The sequence below is a fragment of the Galleria mellonella genome, unplaced genomic scaffold (genome assembly GCF_026898425.1).
Source record: "Galleria mellonella isolate WM207_F2 unplaced genomic scaffold, CSIRO_AGI_GalMel_v1 utg803, whole genome shotgun sequence".
NCBI lineage: Eukaryota > Metazoa > Arthropoda > Insecta > Lepidoptera > Pyralidae > Galleria > Galleria mellonella.
The window spans coordinates 664319-684515 of NW_026442160.1; the positions used below are offsets into that span (position 1 = coordinate 664319).

The following is a 20197-nucleotide window of genomic DNA, read 5'->3' on the forward strand; positions in this document are numbered from 1 at the left end:
TGGTTAAACAATTAATAAGAGGAAATCAGTCATAGTGATTAGAGCAGACCAGTAGCAGCACCCGTTCACGAGTATGACGGATGAGCCAGCCATCACTGCGTCGACCATATTTTAGGGAGCCCAATGACCCGGCCCACCACGCCGCCACAAGTCTGGACATTTTAGTGAGCATGACTTCAAAACACTAGACCACGTCAAAGCTACTCACAATTGCCATCTGATAGTTATAGTATTCACATTTTACATAAGAATGCATGCGGCAATTAATACAAAAAACCGCTACGCTTTGAGAGATTGAGGTTGTCCCATAAAGATCCACCAGTACATTTGAGTATAAAGAACTTAGTATGGTGTTATCTCGTTCCGACAGCAGTTCACGTGTGAGTCTCAAAAAATAAATAGCTGTAGGTGTATGTGGGATAGTTAATGTGATAAACCTTGTCCCGCTTACAATCCTCGTGTATTTTGCAGATGTACAAGGATGTAAGTGAGAGCAAGTTAATGTAAGTACCTTGTCATGTTTGCAGACTTTCCTGTGTACACTGTAGGTATACAGGGGCATGTGTGAGTGAAAGAGATTGAGCTAGTGTGGTAGATGTACCTCGTCCCGTCTGCAGTCCTGGCCGGGACGGCGGCGCGGCCAGCAGCGCGGTGGGGAGCCGGCTGCGTGTGCGCTGTATGCACACGAGCAGGTGCCGCCGAGGCACAGCGCTAGGCTCGCCGCCGGCATTGAATCCCCCGCGCCCACCAGCCCCGCACACTGCACGTCGTACTCGCATGGGTCGTTCAGGGCTTTCACCGCTGTTCAAACACGACATCATTATGCTATGAAGATTATTACGATACCCTCAATTTAATTTATTATCGATCTTTTAAATCGTCTTGCTTATGGATGCAAATAGCTAAGAACTGTTCTTTGTAACAGTCTCTTCAAGAGGCCAATATTCGAGAATAAATAATGAAAAGCTGAAGATTATGTCAGCAAATTAACGGCCTACTGTGTAGCTCAAGAATTCCTCATTAAGAGAAGGACTTACTTCCTTAAGACAACAGTCTAAATATAATCAAGGAACCTACAAATCTAAGAAAGAGGGAGAGTTTTTTTTAATGGATGATAATGGAATGGTAACCCTGCCTGCGCTAACAGTATACGCTGGCGAGCACCAGTGAGGGATGATAGGTGAAAATGAAAAGGCAGGTCTGGTAGCCTATTGTGATGAATTCACTTGGAATAGAATACAATAGGTTCCAGGGGGAACCGCGAGTAGGTCGACCTGACAGGGTGTATTGCTAGCAATGAGACTACCAATCCCCATGCTTAACAATCCCTTCTCGCTCAGAGGGAAAGTTAGGATGTGGCAGCAAAATTACCACATATTATAGGGTCATAAGGGGTACCACGGGCGATACAGGGGTCCTTTTACATTCATGGTATGGTTCTCTTCAGATGTGTCTTCAACTCATTTGCTATTAAAAGTTGCATAAAAGTAAAGATGGTAGGCTGACCTTCGACGCACGAGTTGGTGTGGTTGTTGGCGACCCAGCGTTCTCGGCAACGGCACGTGCCTTGACACTGGAGTCCTGCGCCGGCGCACTGCAGTTGATCTTCACACGGCTCGCCCAACGTTGCGTCGCGAACGCATCTAGTTTTTAAAGGATGTTCCGTCAAAGGTTTGTGTGTATATTTTTGAAATTTTGCAGGAATATTAATGAGATACATAATTGGATGTTTTTTTTTCACTAGGTTGCCAATTTTAAGTCGATAGCATTAGTGGATGATGAGATATAACGCTGTGATAAACGAACAAACGGACAAAAACGCACCATAAGGGTTCCGTTGTATCTCTTGATACGGAACCCTAAAAAGAATTAAATTTAAGCACATTTGAATAGTATTTCTTTTAATTCTACCGCCCATTCATGTAAATAAGTGAAGTATACGATTTAAGAGAGTTTTTATGTAAAAACTTTATATTTTAGTTGTCACAATTTTTGCAACAGTATTTAATAATCACTCCACAATTTTTGATGACAGATCATAATTTTTTTATACAACTTAGAATGGCAAACAAGCTGACGGTCCACCTGATGAAAAGCGATAACCGTCGCCTATAGACATAAGCAGTACCATGGACATAACAGAGTATACTGTTTCGTCCATAACACCCCCCATGCGTTGCCATTCCTGAGGACTCAGGTGTTATTCCTCTGTACTCAGTAAATTCACGCCATATCCCACCGTTCAAACCGAAACACAGCCATGCAAACACAACTGCTTCACGGTTGAAACACGAATGGGACAGAGGTATCCAAGCAATCGACTTTTGTACAAAGTCTCACTCTGGTAAAATACATATGTATGTAGTATAATGTTTGTTTACTTTATACAACCAAACACTAAATAAATAAATAAAGGTTGTCTGTAAGAGATTGCCTTGGCGATAAGACCGCCTTTTGTACCTTTATGTGTATATTTCAATCTGTATTTATGTGTACTGTATTTCACTTGAATTATTCACTTGTCATTGTATATTTTTATTTATGGTGCAATAAAGAGTTAAATAAATAAATAAATAAAAATTAAATGATTATTCTATAAATCCGTCGATCACAAATGTTACAACCAAATATCAAATTTCAAAGCATTGACTTTATATTATTGGAGCATCGTTTATTATATTTTTTTTACCGACCTGGTACCATTGTCCCGTGGGCTGTATTGTAGCTGGCAGGTGCAATAGCCGCGGACACAGAACGCCTGGCGGTCCGGTCCCGTTTGGCCCAGGTAGCAATTCTGATCCACAAGACACCGTTCACCGACCACTGGGGACAAATATTTTACTTTTTAACATTCTTACTTATAATTGTAAAAGTGAGTTTGTTTGATACATCTTTGGCGCCTGGATTGGATCTGATTGGTATGAAATTTAGATAACAGAGGGGTTAACCATAAAATATTATTCGAAATAATATACCTACCTATTTCTGCCTACCCTAATGGGAGACAGGCGTGACAGATATGTATGTATGTATTATTCGAAATTTCGAGGCCGAACGAAATACAAATTTGATATCAAAATTACACTGTGTAAAAATATTAAAATGTCGTTCGTTCCTTTGGACTATAAAGGTGGGATTAATGACGAACGAGCAAAATACGAAATTGACTTCGAGAATTCGGAATTTCATTTCATGGTAGACCCCCAGGTGCTATTTTAGAAGGAGAAGATATATAGGATATTTCTTATAAATATCCAGTGTCGCGCGAACGAAGACGTGAATTAAAATTAATAATAATTTAAGTAAAAAACTTTGCTCCATTAGTGACTTTACCGCCAACCAGTTGCATGCATGACTGGGTTTCGGTTTGATCGGTTGGATATGACAGTGTGATGGATGTGGTAATATTTTTTTTTAAGACTATATTTTTTCAAATAAAGTTAAATATATGAATTTTTTATAGTAATTTTTTTTAAGATACCCTCATTTTGGATTATGTCACGCAAAGAAACTCCGAGCGTAGCCCTCTTCATAGCTCACTGAGGAACTTAAAGGTTTTGCATACGGGCAACCGTGTAGGTCCATGTTAGTGTTTTTTTTTATAGGTGAAAATAGCATGGTAACCCCGCCTGCGCTATCGGTGTACACTGGCGGGGTACCTGTGAGAGGTGATATGTGATATTGTGACGAATTCAATGGTAAATTAGTCACGATAGTTCCCAGGGGTAACTGCGTGGAGGTCGACCTGACAGGGTATAATGATAGCAGTGGGGACTAACCTCCCCATTACTAACGATCCTCTCCCCCCATGTTAGTGTTCCATAGCTAATCACTAGCAAGACAGCTATAAATTTTGAGGTATTTTGGATGAGAAGATATGGTGTAGTTTCCCAAACACTGCCCAACCAAATTGGATTCGTTGGTTGACCTCTCGGTCGAAGTTGGATTTACCTAGTCGGACAAGTTGTCCTTGGTATACATACTTATAGACAACGCGAGATGTGGTGTAGTTATCCGCTTTCGCCATTATTTATACCACAAATGTGACAAATATACATCTGATGGTAAACAATCACTGTCGCCTTTGGACGCTTGTAACACAAGTGGTGTCACGTGCACGTTGCTTACACTTAAGAAATCTTAATACGCCCTTTTTGAAGAACCCCATACTGTAGTCGCTTCAATGATTTCAGTTCGTATAACGATAAATTGAAAATTTCACCTACCCGCCGTTTCATAACATCTCTCGTCTTCGAGGTGCGCGTTCGGCATACACGCGCATAGACCATTGGGCGAGCACTGCGCGTGCACACCCATAGTCGAGTGGCACTGAATATGCTGAGCGCAACTCTCACCGAAGCGTCCCTCTGGAAAATAAAAAAAAAAATGTGTTACACAAAAAAAACCGACTTCAATTATGGCAAAACTAGTTATTTTGCTCTAAAGAGCACTTAAAAGAAACTCCTGAACGGATTTTGATAAAATTTGTAAGTCGTTTCTAATAAAAAAAGAATTTTCCAAATTGGTTTACAATTGAAAGAGTAATGAGGTAACAAAGTGTAAAAAAATGCAACCGAATTGAAAATGTTTTTAGCTTTTTAGTCGGCTGAAAAAAAATAATTATTAGTCTTGGAGATATCGCACCACGCCATCTAGTCGTAAACCTTTAGTTTTCAGAATCGTCAATTAACATCTACTCTGGGTTTCAGATTATTTTCTGTTTCATGTTTATAACTATATGAATTGTAAAACTTGCTTGTTTGCCCTTAACGAAGTTATACAGCATACATTTAAAAGTGTTAGTCTAAAAAAAATCTTATAAAAAAAATATATTACCAGAGGGAGACTTTGTACAAAAGTCGATTGCTTGGGTATCTCTATCCTATTCGTGTTTCAACCGTGAAGCAGTTGTTTGCATGGCTGTGTTTCATGGGTAAAACAGTATACTCTGTTATGTCCATGGTATTGCTCATGTCTATAGGCAACGGTTACCACTTTTCATTAGGTGGGCCGTCAGGTTGTTTGCCATTCTAAGTTGTATATAAAAAAAAAATTTATAAAAAAGATCTTGGTATATGTTGTAAAGTTTCATAAACGATGGTTTGTAACACGGATTCCCGTGTGGTCCCAGAATAGAATAGGCCACCCCTTCTTTTCCCATGGGCGTAAGAGGCGACTAAGAGAGGGCGAGGGATAGGCAGTAGCATCGATCTTAAAACATCTCCAAAGTCTAACTGAGGTTGCCAATCCGCCTTGCCAAGTGTGGCAACTACTGGCAAAACCCCTTGGATGAGGCATATGTTCAGCAGTGAACAGTTAAAGTTTAATATGTTGAATACACAGACATCCAAACAGATAGACATGGAAAAATTATAATTTCGGGTCTCTAACATCTACTATGTTTTACATATGTCTGTAAATATCACTTACCTTTCAAACAACCCTTATGTGTGCTGTTAACAGCCGCATATACGAATCCATCTTTGCAAACACAGTAGCTGCTCTGTCGGCAAAACGCATTGTCAGGGCAATCCATATCCACGCTGCAAACGTTCCCTGTCCGTCCTGAAAGGCAAAATTAAAAAGAAAAGTAAATTACATGAATAATTACTGGCCTCTTTTGTTCGAAAAGAAAAAAGTTATATAGAGGTTCGATATTTGAATTTAAAAAATTGGAGTTAATCGATAAGACCCACTTTTGTATCACTTGTCATTAAAATTACGGGATTTTTATTTTGATTTGGTGCAATAAAGTGTAAATAAGTAAATAAATAATTATTCAAAAGTTTGGCTCCGAATTTCGGAAAACATTTCACGGTAGACCCTCTAGACTAGGTCACGTGGACGCAGTCGCAGGACTAATAAGTAAATAAATGTTTTGTAAATTCATTAATGTAATTATAACTTAATCCGCTAGGTATCCTGTTCAAATTTCAGCGGATGTCACGATATCTCATGACATAATTTAATAATTTCAAAACGCAACGGACAAAACAAAAAAAGAATCATCGAATTAATTCAGAGACGACTTAATTCGATGGTTCTTTTTTTCGTTTTGTCCGTCAGAAATTACTGTTTACTTCCGACTTTCTATACGACATCGACAATTTTCTCTAAAAACCTTAATCACACTATCATTACCTGATAGTATTATTTACTAGTTTTTTCCCGCGACTTCGTCTGTATGATCGGGATATATTTACTGACTTGGATAAAAAAATAGCCTACAACGTTTTCCGTCTCATGTAATACGTGTAAACTAAATTTCCTTAGATTATATAGATAGAGCATCGAACCTCAAAAACGAGTCAACTTTTTGTCAGCAAAAAAAGTCAGTAATTTGACAATTAGCTGACTTTTTTTATCAATATTCTATATACTAATGCGTAAAATGTATCTTGAGGAGACTTTGTACAAAAGTCGTTTGCTTGGGTACCTCTGTCCCATTCGTGTTTCAACCGTGAAGCAGCTGTGTTTGCATGGCTGTGTTTCGGTTTGAAGGGTGGGATATGGCGTAAATTTACTGGGTACAGAGGAATAACACCTGAGTTCTCAAGAATGGCAACGCATGGGGGTTATCATGGGTGAAACAGTATACTCTGTTATGTCCATGGTACTGCTTATGTCTGTAGGCGACGGTTACCATTTTCCATCAGGTGGGCTGTCAGCTTGTTTGTCATTCTAAGTTGCATAAAAAAATGATACGTTTGTTGCCTAGCGTATTTTTTTTTCATAGACGTAGTAAAACGTACGTAAGTTTTTGCCGTCTTGATACAAAAAAAAAAAAAAACATGCGACTGACAGTTGTCCGATTCATTTTTAAGTGTCTTATTATAAAAGTCTGTTTATGTCTAAATAAAGGAAAGTCTTAATAAAAATAACAAGAGACCTAAAAATATAAATAAACTTATTATACAGACTAAACATGATTTAATCACTGTATTTGTTAAACACCATTTAGATTTAGTGTTTTAATTTATTTTTGTGGCAAGATAGTCTTTTTATAAAGACTCATCCTATAAAATATAATACAATTAGTCATTAGGTTATAAAGATACTGTGTCTCCTTACAAATGCTTCGACAAAAACGGGTCAACTTTTTCATACAATTTTGCGTGATAAATAGTTATGAGTGATTCCTTTATAACTTTTATATTTATTTTGTCTTATAATTTCTGCATCTTTTCAATGCGTGATCATTCATTTTATTTATTAAATAATATATCAAGATACATTTTATGCGCAAGTATATAGAACACCGATAAAAAACGTCAGCTAATTTGACAATTAACTGACAAAAAGTTGACCCGTTTTTGAGGCTTGAGGCTCTATCTATATAACCTAAGATTTAGTACTATTTAAAATGGAGAGTAAATAAGTGACGTCACCCCAATTTCATAAAAAAAAAAAAACTAAATAGAGGACAAAGAAGATAATTGACTAAAACTGTTCGTAGATAAGACGAAAACAATAGTAATCACTTAAAAATATAGCGTTAATGAATGCGCAAGCATCATGTTTTGTTAGACGCCACGGTGTAAGTGGCATGAAATTTAAAACAATACCGCGATCATTTGAATTGAGTAATTTTTGGTCCTACTAACCGGATAAATCGATCCACAGTTAAAAATTAGCCTATGTCCTTTCGCTGTATAGTCAAAATATATAATCAAGTATCGTATGATGATAACTCATTGGTAGCGACATATAAATAAACTAGTGATTTGGCCCGGTTTCGCATGGGTAGAGAGATTTTTTAAAATAATATACAGCATTTATTTGTATATGTCTATTTACGTCTAATGTTATTTGTGTACTTTATAGTTATATTAAATTATTTATATAATGCAAATAAGTTATATATCTATTTATCTATCTAAACAATCAAATATTTTATCTTTATATATTATATATTATGTATAGATATTACAAAAAGATTTTATTATTTTTTTCTAAATAAATATATACTATACGTATAAACCAACCAAATTGATTGATTGTTAGTAATGGGAACTATCAGCCCCATTGCTAACAATACACCCTGTCAGGTCAACCTCCTCACAGTCCTCCTTGGAAACCATCATGCTGAATTCCAGGTGTAATCATCACGATGGGCTGACTGCCTTTTCATTCTCATCTATCACCCCTCACTGGTGCCCCGCCAGCGCACACTCTCAGCCTAGGCGAGGTTATCATTTCATTATCGTCCATTGACAAAAAAATCATCCAAACAAATACAAACAGACATAAATACTTATACCAAAATATAGAAACTACAGTAACAGTTTACCATCAGACGGTCTCTATGCTTGTTTGCCACATTTGTGGTTAAAAAGAAAACAAAAAATGTTGTATGTGTACTGTTAAGTATGTGTATGTTATGTATATATTGTGTATATATTATATATGTATGTGTATGTAGGTATGTATATATGTTTGTATATGATAATATTTATATAATAGTGCGTCACCTACCCTTTGTCTTTTTCTCAATGTCCTCTATCCAAAGGTTGTCTGGAAGAGATTGCTTAGCGATAAGGCCGCCTTTTGTATCACTTCTCATTAATATTTACTGTATTTGTTACTTCTCTTTTTACTTGGTGCAATAAAGTGTAAATAAATAAATAAAAAAGTATGAATACAAATATTTGTATGTACTATATCGAACCCACGGCCATCAGAAGCCGAGTGTTTATCCGCTAGACCACCGAGGTCATAAATGGTAAGTTTATTCGCGTACCAACTCTATACAAACAGAGTACTATGTACTTTGATAAATTAATATCATGTCTTATGTACATTCACGTATAGTTCGCGGTACAAATTCAAGGCTAATATGACTGTTCAAGGTTCTATTTGGATGGCCCGTTGTATAATTGGCGCAGTAAATTATATATATATATATATATATATATATATATATATATATATATATATATATATATATATATATATATATATATATATATAATATAAATATAATATATATATATATATATTTATATGTATTTACTTATATATATATATATTTTTATTTATACCTATCTGTCCTTTCCATTGTAAAGATATTTTATCTATTTATTTTTAATATAACATGCATAATCCCATTGTACAACATATCTTATGACTGTAACTATTAATGTATGTCACTTTTCTCATATTGGGTTTGCTGGAAGAAATCTCTATTGGAGATAAGCTCGCCCTTGTGCACTATTATGTTTGTTTTTACATTTCAATAACCTTTTGTGTACAATAAAGAATAAAGAAAGAGTATATTCATTTATTTTAACATCTTTTTTTTTATACTAAGAATGGCAAACAAACTGACGGTCTACCTGATGGAAAGTGGTAACTGTCGCTTATTATATTTAGCAGTTATATATATATATATATATATATATATATATATATATATATATAATATAAATATATAAAGATATTATTTATTTTTAACTATAACATTTAAGTCGATTGGTACACCTTATGACTGAAACAACCATTAAACACACTGTCACGGTTGAAACACATATTGGGTTTGCTGGAAGAAATCGACTTTTGTATAAAGTCTCACTCTGGTCTGGTTTACATCTATTGTATAAGTAGGTATTATATGTATTTATAGTGTATGTATTCATGTAATATTTTATTATATATTTTAATATTTTATTTATCTTTTTTTTTTTTTTTTTTTTTTTTATACTACTTAACAAACAAGGGGCCGGTCCACCTGATGGAAAGTGGTAACTGTCGCCTATAGACATGAGCAGTACCATGACATGTATATCATACATGAACAGAGTATACTGTTTCGTCCATGATACCCCCCATGCGTTGCCATTCCTGAGGACTCAGGTGTTGTTCCTCTGTACCCAGTAAATTCACGCCATATCCCATCCTTCAAACCGAAACACAGTTATGCAAACACAACTGCTTCACGGTTGAAACACGAATGGGACAGAGGTACCCAAGCAATCGACTTTTGTACAAAGTCTCTCTGGTCTGGTTTACATCTATTGTATAAGTAGGTAGGTATTAAAATATATGTGTAATATTTTATTATATATTTTAATATTTTATTTATTTATGTGTTTATGTGTTAATAGTTGTAGCACTTCAGCTGCCCGCTAACGAAATGCTTTCTCACTGTACTGGGTTGACTGGAAGAGATCTCTGTCAGAGATAAGTCCACCCTTGCTCACAACATTTATAAATACATTACTTTATATGTAACTTACAAGTGCAATAAAGAATATATAAATAAATAAATATTTAAGAAAAATTAATATGGGCAGTTACAAACTTTCACATTTATTATTATAGATATATAGATAGATACTCTTTATTGTTTCCTCCAAAAGATTACAATAGTAAATTTATTCTAGATATAAACAATTACAAGAAATAATCACAGTGAGAAAACAATAGGCAACCTTATCGCTAAAAGCGATCGATTATATTAAATTAATAAAATTTATTGAAACTTTGAATTCCTCCAACTTACATGGAATTTAAATGACAGCACAAAACAATGTATACAATTTGTATGTGTCTAGGACTTAAAAGATAAGAACGTGATCATGGATATTACGCTAAATAGATAACGCGTGAATAATAAATACGTGCTTGAAAGCGAGCAATGTTAAAATTTAAACATGTCGTGTTCGTTACTATATGTATGTACTGGGGCCGATTCTGAGGCGCCACATCTCTAAACCTATCTCTTAATCTATTATTTTATTTATTTATTTATTCATTAATACAAATATGTGTACATGGCGGACTTAATGCTAAAAGCATTCTCTCCCAGTCAACCATAGGGAAGTGTCAGAATACTCGAATGCGGTACTACTAATTATTGATATACATACATACTAAAATTGTATATATAAACGAATAAATATATATGAATAACAAATATACTTTCACATATATGATATATACTATATTAAACACGAAATTAAGAATAATGTAAAGCACTTACTGCTCGGATAAAGATAAAAAGTGAGCGTGAACGCTTTTTTTGAAAGACGGTTTAGTCGGTAGTCTCTTAATGGCATCGGGAAGCGCGTTCCAAAGTCATTTTAATTTGGTAATTTCGCAAAATTACTGTTTTATGGATTATCATAAACTAAATTTATAATAATTTTGACTTAAATATATAGGAAATTTAGTTCATATTTGAACTTACAATAAATATTTTGCTATGATGACAAACTGTGAAATTTTAATTATTGAGTGGTTTGGAGAAATTATTATCAACTGTTCTAATATATATATAGATCTCTCCCTAGTGGAGGGTTTTTTCAGCAGTTGCCACGCTTGGTAAGTGACTTAGCAACCGTAGATAGCCTTTGGTGATGTTTTAAAAAGAGCGCTGTTGGTCATCTCTCGACCATTAAATACCCTTAGTCGCCTCTTACAACACCCACGGGAAAGAAAGGGGAAGCCCATTCTATACTGGAACTACATGGCAATTAGAGAAATTATTTAAAGAAATGGTGCTTCAAAATGGACTTCACTGGATGAAATCGAAATAGAGTTCTACTACTCGAAGTAAATTTGTACATTTTATAAAAAAAAAAAAAAAAGAAAAAGACAATAAATTTTAAGCCTAAACGCAAAGCTTTTGTCATCTATCGACTCAAGTTTCTTTAGGAAAAATGTTAAAGTTGATAAAATGAATATAATATCAAACATAAGCGTAAAATTATAGATTAAATCTCGAATGTAGAGAGTTCTGATGTTATACTTAATATATTTGTAGCTCCAATATGGCACAATCCATTCAATACCATTGTTACAATCATACATTGCACAATACTGCACGTCCGCGTATTCAATCTACACAATCGATCAATCGTAAGACAAATTCAACCAGAAGTGAGGTCTATAAATGGTGCATCGTGAGTTAGCGGTCTGAACGAACAATGGATACAAATTAACCTATATTAGTCGTCAAATTGATCGAATTGCTATGGAATCTTCGATCGTAAATAGTAATAGATGATTGGTAAACGTTTACAATGGCCGAATAACGCCTCAGTACCAGAGTGAGGTCTTATTTTGGAAACGTTAAAGACGAATATCGCCTCTCCTGCAAAATGGGCTCTTATATTAAATAATTTGTTTTATTTCGATAATAAAGAACAATTGTCATTTCTAAATCGATTTTTAACTGACAATAACTGGGGGGAAAGGGATTTTTAGTAATAGGGTCTAATGAACCAATTGCTAGCAATACACCCTATCAGGTCGACCTCCACGTGGTTCCCCCTAGAAACCATCGTGAACAATTCTTGTTGAATTCGTCACGATGGGCTAACTGATCTGCTTCATCCTCACCTATCATCCCTCACTGGTGTATACCGATGGCGCGGGTGGGGTTACCATTCCATTAGCATCCATTAAAAAACTGTCAATACCTTCTAACTGACATTTATAAAACAGTTGTAAAAATGACTCCTCATTTACCTTGTTCCATTACTACTTATATATATATATATATATATATATATATATATATATATATATATATATATATATATATATATATATATATATATATGTTATAGATAGGTAAAGGTGTAGGTATAGATAGGTTATAGATATATATATAGATTATTTATTTAATTTTGAATATTTTATACATCGACAAATAAAAATCAAATATGTAGGTACTATTATTCATTTGCTATTAGGTCACGTTAAATCCCAAATAGTGTATTCAAAATTAATTTTAATTAAAAAATATATTATTATGTATAAGTTTTAAAATCAACTGCAAAAATCACTTTGTGGTTTTAACGTATTTGTTTTAAATTCTGAATTAGGATACTTTCTAACTCTCCTATAAAATTTTATCCATGCTTATGTGCTTATTTTGTATTATTTTATATGCACGCTATTGTTCGTATTCATATTCCTGAAAAGTATGATAATCTTACTACAAAATGTCTCATTATTTCACATGGTAATAAAAGTCAAGCACATAACTAACAAACAAGGTCATTTAAAATTTAATTGTTACTCAAATGATTACAAAAAAAAAAAAACTACAATAACGAACGAACAAAAGACAATTAAAATACTGATAAAATAAATAATAAAAAAAAAGAGTTATAAACATTAACACCAAAATAGGTAATAAAATTGTACCTACAATTTTAAAGACATCAGCGGATGATACGATTTTAAAGATATTACAGTATAACAAAGAATTTGATATAAAAAAAGTTATGTGCACCGCCAGAGGCAAAAGTAAAATAGATATACAGCCTAATAATATAAATGGGCAGCGTATGATGTCGGCTTTCTTTGATAGATGTTATCAAGAAATAGATGTGACCCAAGGACCTAAGAGTCTTAGGTTAGTTTCGCGTGGGTGTATCTCAAAAGTTTATAACGTTTAGCCAGTGATTTTATTACTCTTACATATTATACTCGCAATCCACCCGGTTTGGCATGCGTTGTTAGAATTTTTGAAAATAATGTATGTTAATCGCTGAAGATATCAGCTATCTTTGGCTCTTTCTATTAGTTGATGCCGTGTGTGTTTTTTTTAATGGGTGATAATGATATGGTAACCCTGTCTGCGCTATCGGTATACAATGGCGGGGCACCAGTGATAGATGACTAATGAGGATGAAAGCAGGTCAGTTAGCCCATCCTGACAAATTCAACTAGAGTTAGCTACGATGGTTTCCAGGAGAAACCACGTGGAGATCGACCTGACAGGGTATATTGCTACTAATGGGGCTATTTGACCCCATTACTAATAATCCCTTCCCCCCTGCCGTGTGGTTTCGGCATAGAAAGAGCCACTACTTCCTTTTACCATGGGTGTCGTAAGAGGCGACTACTTTACCGGAGCTTAATGATCAAGGATGGGCAGCAGCGTCCCTCTTATAAAAACACCTACGCCTAACTGCAGTTGCCAATACGCCTGCCAAGCGTGGTAACTACTGGAAAAATCTACTAATAGGGGAAAGTCTATATTCAGACAGATAATGGCTAAGATGATTAAATTTGTTTCGATTGGTTACTAATTAAATTTGGAGCGTTTTTCTCTGATAATATCAACAAAACTTGTTTACCTTTTTATTAAGTTCCATTGAAACACTTCTATCTATTAATTATAAAATAATTTTTAATGCCATCTATCTAATCTAGACCAACGAAAGTGACAAAATACAGAAAAATTTATAGTTATATTATTGGATTGATACAATATTTAAATTCAAGAGTAGAGCTGCTGTTTATTTTTAAATTTCGACTTCAATTGAGGAGACAACGGTAGACGCTTTTTATTTTGTATATCATTGTTTTTTTTTTTCTTGTTTTGTATGCTACTGTATAAATCGCGAGATTATTTGAATAAATTATTTTTTTCTATTTTAATATTATAAAGAGGAAATTGTTGACTATTTGTAATGGATAAATTAAAAAAAACAACCGATTACAGGCTATATATTTTTTAAATTGCGTGCCTCCAAAGCCGTCGATAGAAGAAAATAAACTTTTTAAAAAAGGAATATTAATCTTTCTTTACATCATATAAAAAAATGTAATGAATAACCGAACTATTGAAATTACATCTTTATTCTGTAGAAACGCTGTCGTCATTCAATCTAATAGTGTCAGAATTAGTAAGATTAAGTTGTAGAGACGCGCGTGATACGGTGTAACTGTAATTAGTCGGATATTGCAATCAATACCTCGTTTTGATAGAAAATTATACATTTATTAGACGTTGCCTAAGGCTTTACACGTGCAATGTCGTATTTCCCCTTTAAATAAAAAAAATTATAAACCTTTCTTAGCTAATGCCTACTTTAGAAAATAAATTTGAAATGAAATTAATTTATTTTACTAGAATGTGGTTGATTTTTAGATGAAAGAGGTTTACGTTTCCCGTATACATTCTGGCTCTATGTCGGCGTGCAAATGTTTAACATACTTCATATTATATTTCCTTTCATTAGTCAAGCTCCTCTATCTCTTGCATTGAAACTACTTAGTGATATTTTGAGCCGGTATCCGCAATTGGACGTATTTACCTCCAACTTGCTGGAGTTTTGTCGGAAGACCATAGTGTTTATGTTCAGAGATTTAGGTTCTAAAGGTTACGTTGGGAGACTGTAATGCTCGTCCAATTGATGTTCTAAATAAATAAATAAATAATCCCTTATCTCAATTTATTACATGTCTGTACAATAGTTGTCCAAATTAATAAATTATTTTAACAAACTGCGAGAGCGTATTGATAAGTGCATAAGAGCAAAAGTACCAATTGCATTTCTAGTATAGGTTGTCAAGTACATTTGTTTTTTATTGAAATATTCATTATTCCTGAGTTTTAGGTTTTGGCTTTCTAAATTTAGTTGTTTTATCTGTGTGTTGATAGTCAGTCAGAATTTAGGATTATAGAAATATGGGTAATTTTATAAGTATTTTCCTTTTTACATCAGCCGTTTTGTTAGTAGTTGCCACGCTTAGCAACCACAGTAAGGCTTTGGTGATATTTGAAGAGGGACGCTGCTGCCCATCCTTTTGTTCCCTTAGTCGTTTCTTACATCAACGGGAAAGAAACGATGGCCCATTCTATGCCGGGATCGCATGGTAAATTTTATAAGTATAGATTTATAAATTCACTCATTTGTTATCACTTCAAATATGTATTAATTTTGTTAAAACGCAATAATATATTTAAGTACATACTCATTTAGTTAATGAAAAAAATAATGATGGAATAATATAAATTTGCACTTAGATGGATTACTATAACATAGCCATGTAGACTTGTTTTTGGTAGCTATGTAATTGTCTTATAAAAATGTAGGCATGCAAATAGTAATTTAAAAATTTAAATTAAGAAAACAATTTAAATTCTTCAATTTTTTAACATTTGACTTTGTTTTAAAAATGCCTTATAGTTTCTTCATAAAATCTATTCTTTTTTTAAATAAATTTGATATATATATATATATATATATATATATATATATATATATATATATATATATAGGTCTTAGAATAATAGATAGAGTGTCTTCATACACATGCTGAAAGCAGGCCAACTTTTTCATACAATTTTGCGTGATAAATAGTTATAGGTATTATATAACTTCTATATTTATTTTCTCTTATAATTTCTGCATCTTTTTAATATGTAAACACTCATTTTATTTATTAAATAATACGTCAAAATACATTTTATGCGTAAATATATAGAACACTGATAAAGAAACGAGTCAGATAATTTTAAGATTAGCTGACAAAAAGTTGATTCGTTTTTGAGACGCGAGGCTCTATCTATATAATCTAAGTATATAAGTAATGATTTTTCTTTTTATTTCCTTTAATAAACTCTTGGGTGATTACAGTTCTATATTATTTGTGGGAAGCACTTTAACTATTTATTTAAAATAACTATTTCTATAACGATGCTTAAGGTTCCGTCGATTAATTAATTATTTTTTTTATTTTAATATTCAAAAATAGTATATTTATAGGTAGCCTAAATTAATGTGAAAATGATGTGAAGCAAATGAAAGAATTTTGAAATCGGTTGATAAAGAAAATACCCTCAAGAGTTATTTTATTATTATTTTTTTATTATTTTTGATACCTCATAACTCTGTCAGTTGTGAACAGATTTGGAAATTTTTTCTTTTTTATCTGAAAGGATATGTTTATAAGTTAGTCTCATATAAATGTTAACTAAATCGGTTCAGTAGTCTAATTTTTAGGTCAAAATAACTGAGGGCCTACCATGAAATGTTTTCCGAAATTTCGGAGCCGAACGTAACACAAATTTGATGCTAAAATTACATAATAGATGCCGTTTAAAAACATAAAAAATATTAAAATATTATTCCTTTAGACTTTTAGTATTTATGACCAACAAAATGTTAAGCTCCATTTACTGGGCCGATTTAGGTATGAACAAAAACACGAAATTGAGTCCGAAACTTCGGACTTTCATTTCATGGTAGGCCCCCTGGTTTTGCCACAACTGAATAGATTTTTTCTTTCTTGTTGTTATTTGTATCTTTAAAATTATTTATCTTTAATTATAAATAAGCCGAATAGAAATCTCAGTAGTAAAATGTATGTAGTAAAATTTTATATTTGAATATGTTTTGTAAAACCATTTTTACTATGGTAAATAAAATAGCGGATGACGTCAATTTACCGCGGTCAGCTGTCGCCGATCGGTCACAGTAATAATAACGATTCTCGACGAATTGCAACAGCCGAATCGGTTTGCGGTATTAGTATCGAGCCGAATCGACTCGCGATTAAGATTTAACGGTTGTATCGATTACAAATTGTATTCTACAGTTGCGAACGTGCACTTAAATAAGCATTAAATACTGTGAACATTTTATATTTCAACATTCTCCTCTGAATAACACTGAACAAAATTTTACACGAGACAAATAACGTCCTATTCTGTATTTATTATAAACATAAATAAATAAAAAAATAAAGTATTTATTTATTTATTTTACTCTTTATTACACCAGAAGTATAAAAGTCAACAATGACGTTTAAACAATTCAAGTGAAATACATATTACGTACGTAATACGTAGCCCATCGCAATGAATATACATACGTATATTCATTGCGATGGGCTAACTGCCCTGCCTTTTCATTCTCACCTATCGTCCCTCACTGATACTCCCTCAAGCGTATACAGTTAGCGCAGACGGGGTTTTTTTTTTGATGGGTGAAAATGGTATGGTAACCCCGCCTGCACTAACGGGATACGCTGGCGGAGTACCAGTGAAGGGTGATAGATGAGATTGAAAACAGGCCAGTTAGTCCATCATGATGAATTCATCAGGAATTAACCATGATAGTTTCCAGGTAGAACCGCAAGGAGGTCGACCTGGTTTGGTATATTGTTAGCAATGAGATTCTTAGTCTCCATTACTAACAATCCCTTTCCCCCCCGCGCAGGCGAGGTTACCATTACATTGTCATTCATTAAAAAAAATACATATTCATAGTACCATAAAACTGTTTTGCAGTTTATCTGCAACTATGTACTCTTACGCTCACAGTTATATGCAGGGGGAAAAAATTGGTAGTAATGGGTTCTAACAATCCCATTGCTAGCAATATACCCTATCAGGTCGACATCCACGCGGTTCTCCCTGGTGAAAAAATCATAGTGTTTAATTCTTGAATTCATCACGATGATCCATCAAGGGGTCTACCATGAAATGAAATTCCGAATTTTCGGACTCAATTTCATGTTTTTGTTCATACCGAAATCGACCCAGTAAATGGAGCTTAACATTTCGTTTGTCATAAATCCTACCATAAAAGTCCAAAGGAACGATATTTTAGCATTTTTAATATTTTTGAACGGTATATATCATGTAATTTTAACATCAAATTTGTGTTTCGTTCGGACCCGAAATTTCGGAAAACATTTCATGGTAGGCCCTCAGATCTGCTTTCATCCTAACCTATTATCTCACACTGGTCTCTTCAGCGTATACAGGTAGCGCAGGCGAGATTACCATACCATTATCATCCATTAAAAAAAAAAACTGTCAATATTTACATATCTTTATGGGCGGGTGAACGTCAAATAAGCTATCGTAACCTACCAAATCACTACCGCACTACGTAAGTAAGTACATACATACAGTATTATACAATATTGTCATGATAAATCATATTTATTTGACGCGGTAGTTTACTTAGCGTGTGTGTACTCATAAACTCAAGGATTAGTTGTATAAACGTGTATTCATCCATCATTACGTACTTAACGTAACGCTTTGATTATGTGCTAGCCAAGTGATTGGGGGGATGGGATTGTTAGTAATGGGGAGGTTAGTTCTCATTGCTATCAATACACCCTATCTGGTCGATTTCCACGGGGACGAGCCATTCTATGCTGGGACCACACAGCAATTAAATCTTATTAACTCTATGTAATTATGAAACATTATTGTGTTGTTTTTAAGCTAACTGTCATATAAGAATGACGTTCACTGACATGCTCTTGATAAGGGCCTGATCTTACCAAATGACGTTCTTATCAGAAGATTTCAGTTATTTAGTACACATTAATTACTCAAAAACCTTTGTGAAACGTTACGCTGACACGTCCTAGATAGAATGTTGGGCAATGGATTAAATATGAGCAAACGGGCCAGTCACTTTTCTGGACAGTTGACAAAGTGACCCAAATTGGCATTGGTATAGCATATTTAACCGACTTTAAAACGGTTTCCAGGGGGAACCGCGTGGAGGTCGACCTGATGGGGTATTGCTAACAATGGGTCTGTTAAATCTTATTACTAACAATCGCTGTTCCACCATCAAAATTAGTATTATCTAGTAGTCTCATTAAATTACAAAATATGAGATGTTTTATACCAGTCGTTTAAAAATAAAAAATTTACATCGTTCAGAAATCTCTAGATATGTGTTTTGTGTAACTATAAAATATTAATATAAAATTTAAAATATAAACCCATGTTTATATGTCTAAATAATATAAAATAGATATAATAATAAAAATAGATTAGTTTTGGGTGCTTAACTAAACTAAATTTAACTAGAGCAGACTAGTTCTACAAGTAGCACCCGTTCAGGAGAATGACGGATGAGCCCTTCCATGTTAAATACGTGTTCCATACATCATTTGTATTTCTCTCACCATTGTTTCGTATAAAGTCATTTCACTTGATAGTTGACAGATAATCGATCATGGAAAAGGGAAGGTACATACGATTTATATATGGTGAGACACATTCGTGGGAGTGTACACGTCCTACTTACTTTTATTATCATAATACAATAATAATTAAAGCAAAAATTAGTAAATATTCAGTTTTTTTTAATATTTTTTTTTTATTGTTAACAATTTTTAAAAATCATAGACTATCCAACCTACCAGTTCGTGTTGTGAAAAAAAAATTACTGCGCCAGTCGCGTGATCTTTGAATTATATTTAAATTAACTGCCAGTACTTGCTTATGCCTTCATGGATCTGATTTTCTTAATTAAAAAAAAATATTTTCAATAAATATTATAAATTTTTTGTTAATGCAGTTTTGAAAGAGTCTAGCGCATTCAAAATATGAATATGTGATAATTGCTTTAAGTGTTACTTTATTTAAATAGATTCGCAAACTAGCCTTCAGTATAATTATGTTATTTTACATAAT

The 20197-nt window shown here is 33.6% G+C and overlaps 1 protein-coding gene across 3 annotated transcripts in view; it reads right to left on the reverse strand.

The window, feature by feature from the left end:
• Positions 1 to 20197, reverse strand: part of LOC113522740 (multiple epidermal growth factor-like domains protein 10) — a 55784-nt gene that overhangs the window by 2021 nt on the left and 33566 nt on the right. For all 3 annotated transcript variants that reach the window (XM_052901828.1, XM_026908536.3, XM_031913965.2), the window contains exons 3-7: positions 5431 to 5565; positions 4227 to 4367; positions 2694 to 2823; positions 1507 to 1643; positions 602 to 801 (exon numbers count right to left, since the gene is read on the reverse strand). In XM_052901828.1, the coding sequence (XP_052757788.1) occupies positions 602 to 801; positions 1507 to 1643; positions 2694 to 2823; positions 4227 to 4367; positions 5431 to 5565 (743 nt within the window). The remainder of the gene's footprint in view (positions 1 to 601; positions 802 to 1506; positions 1644 to 2693; positions 2824 to 4226; positions 4368 to 5430; positions 5566 to 20197) is intronic.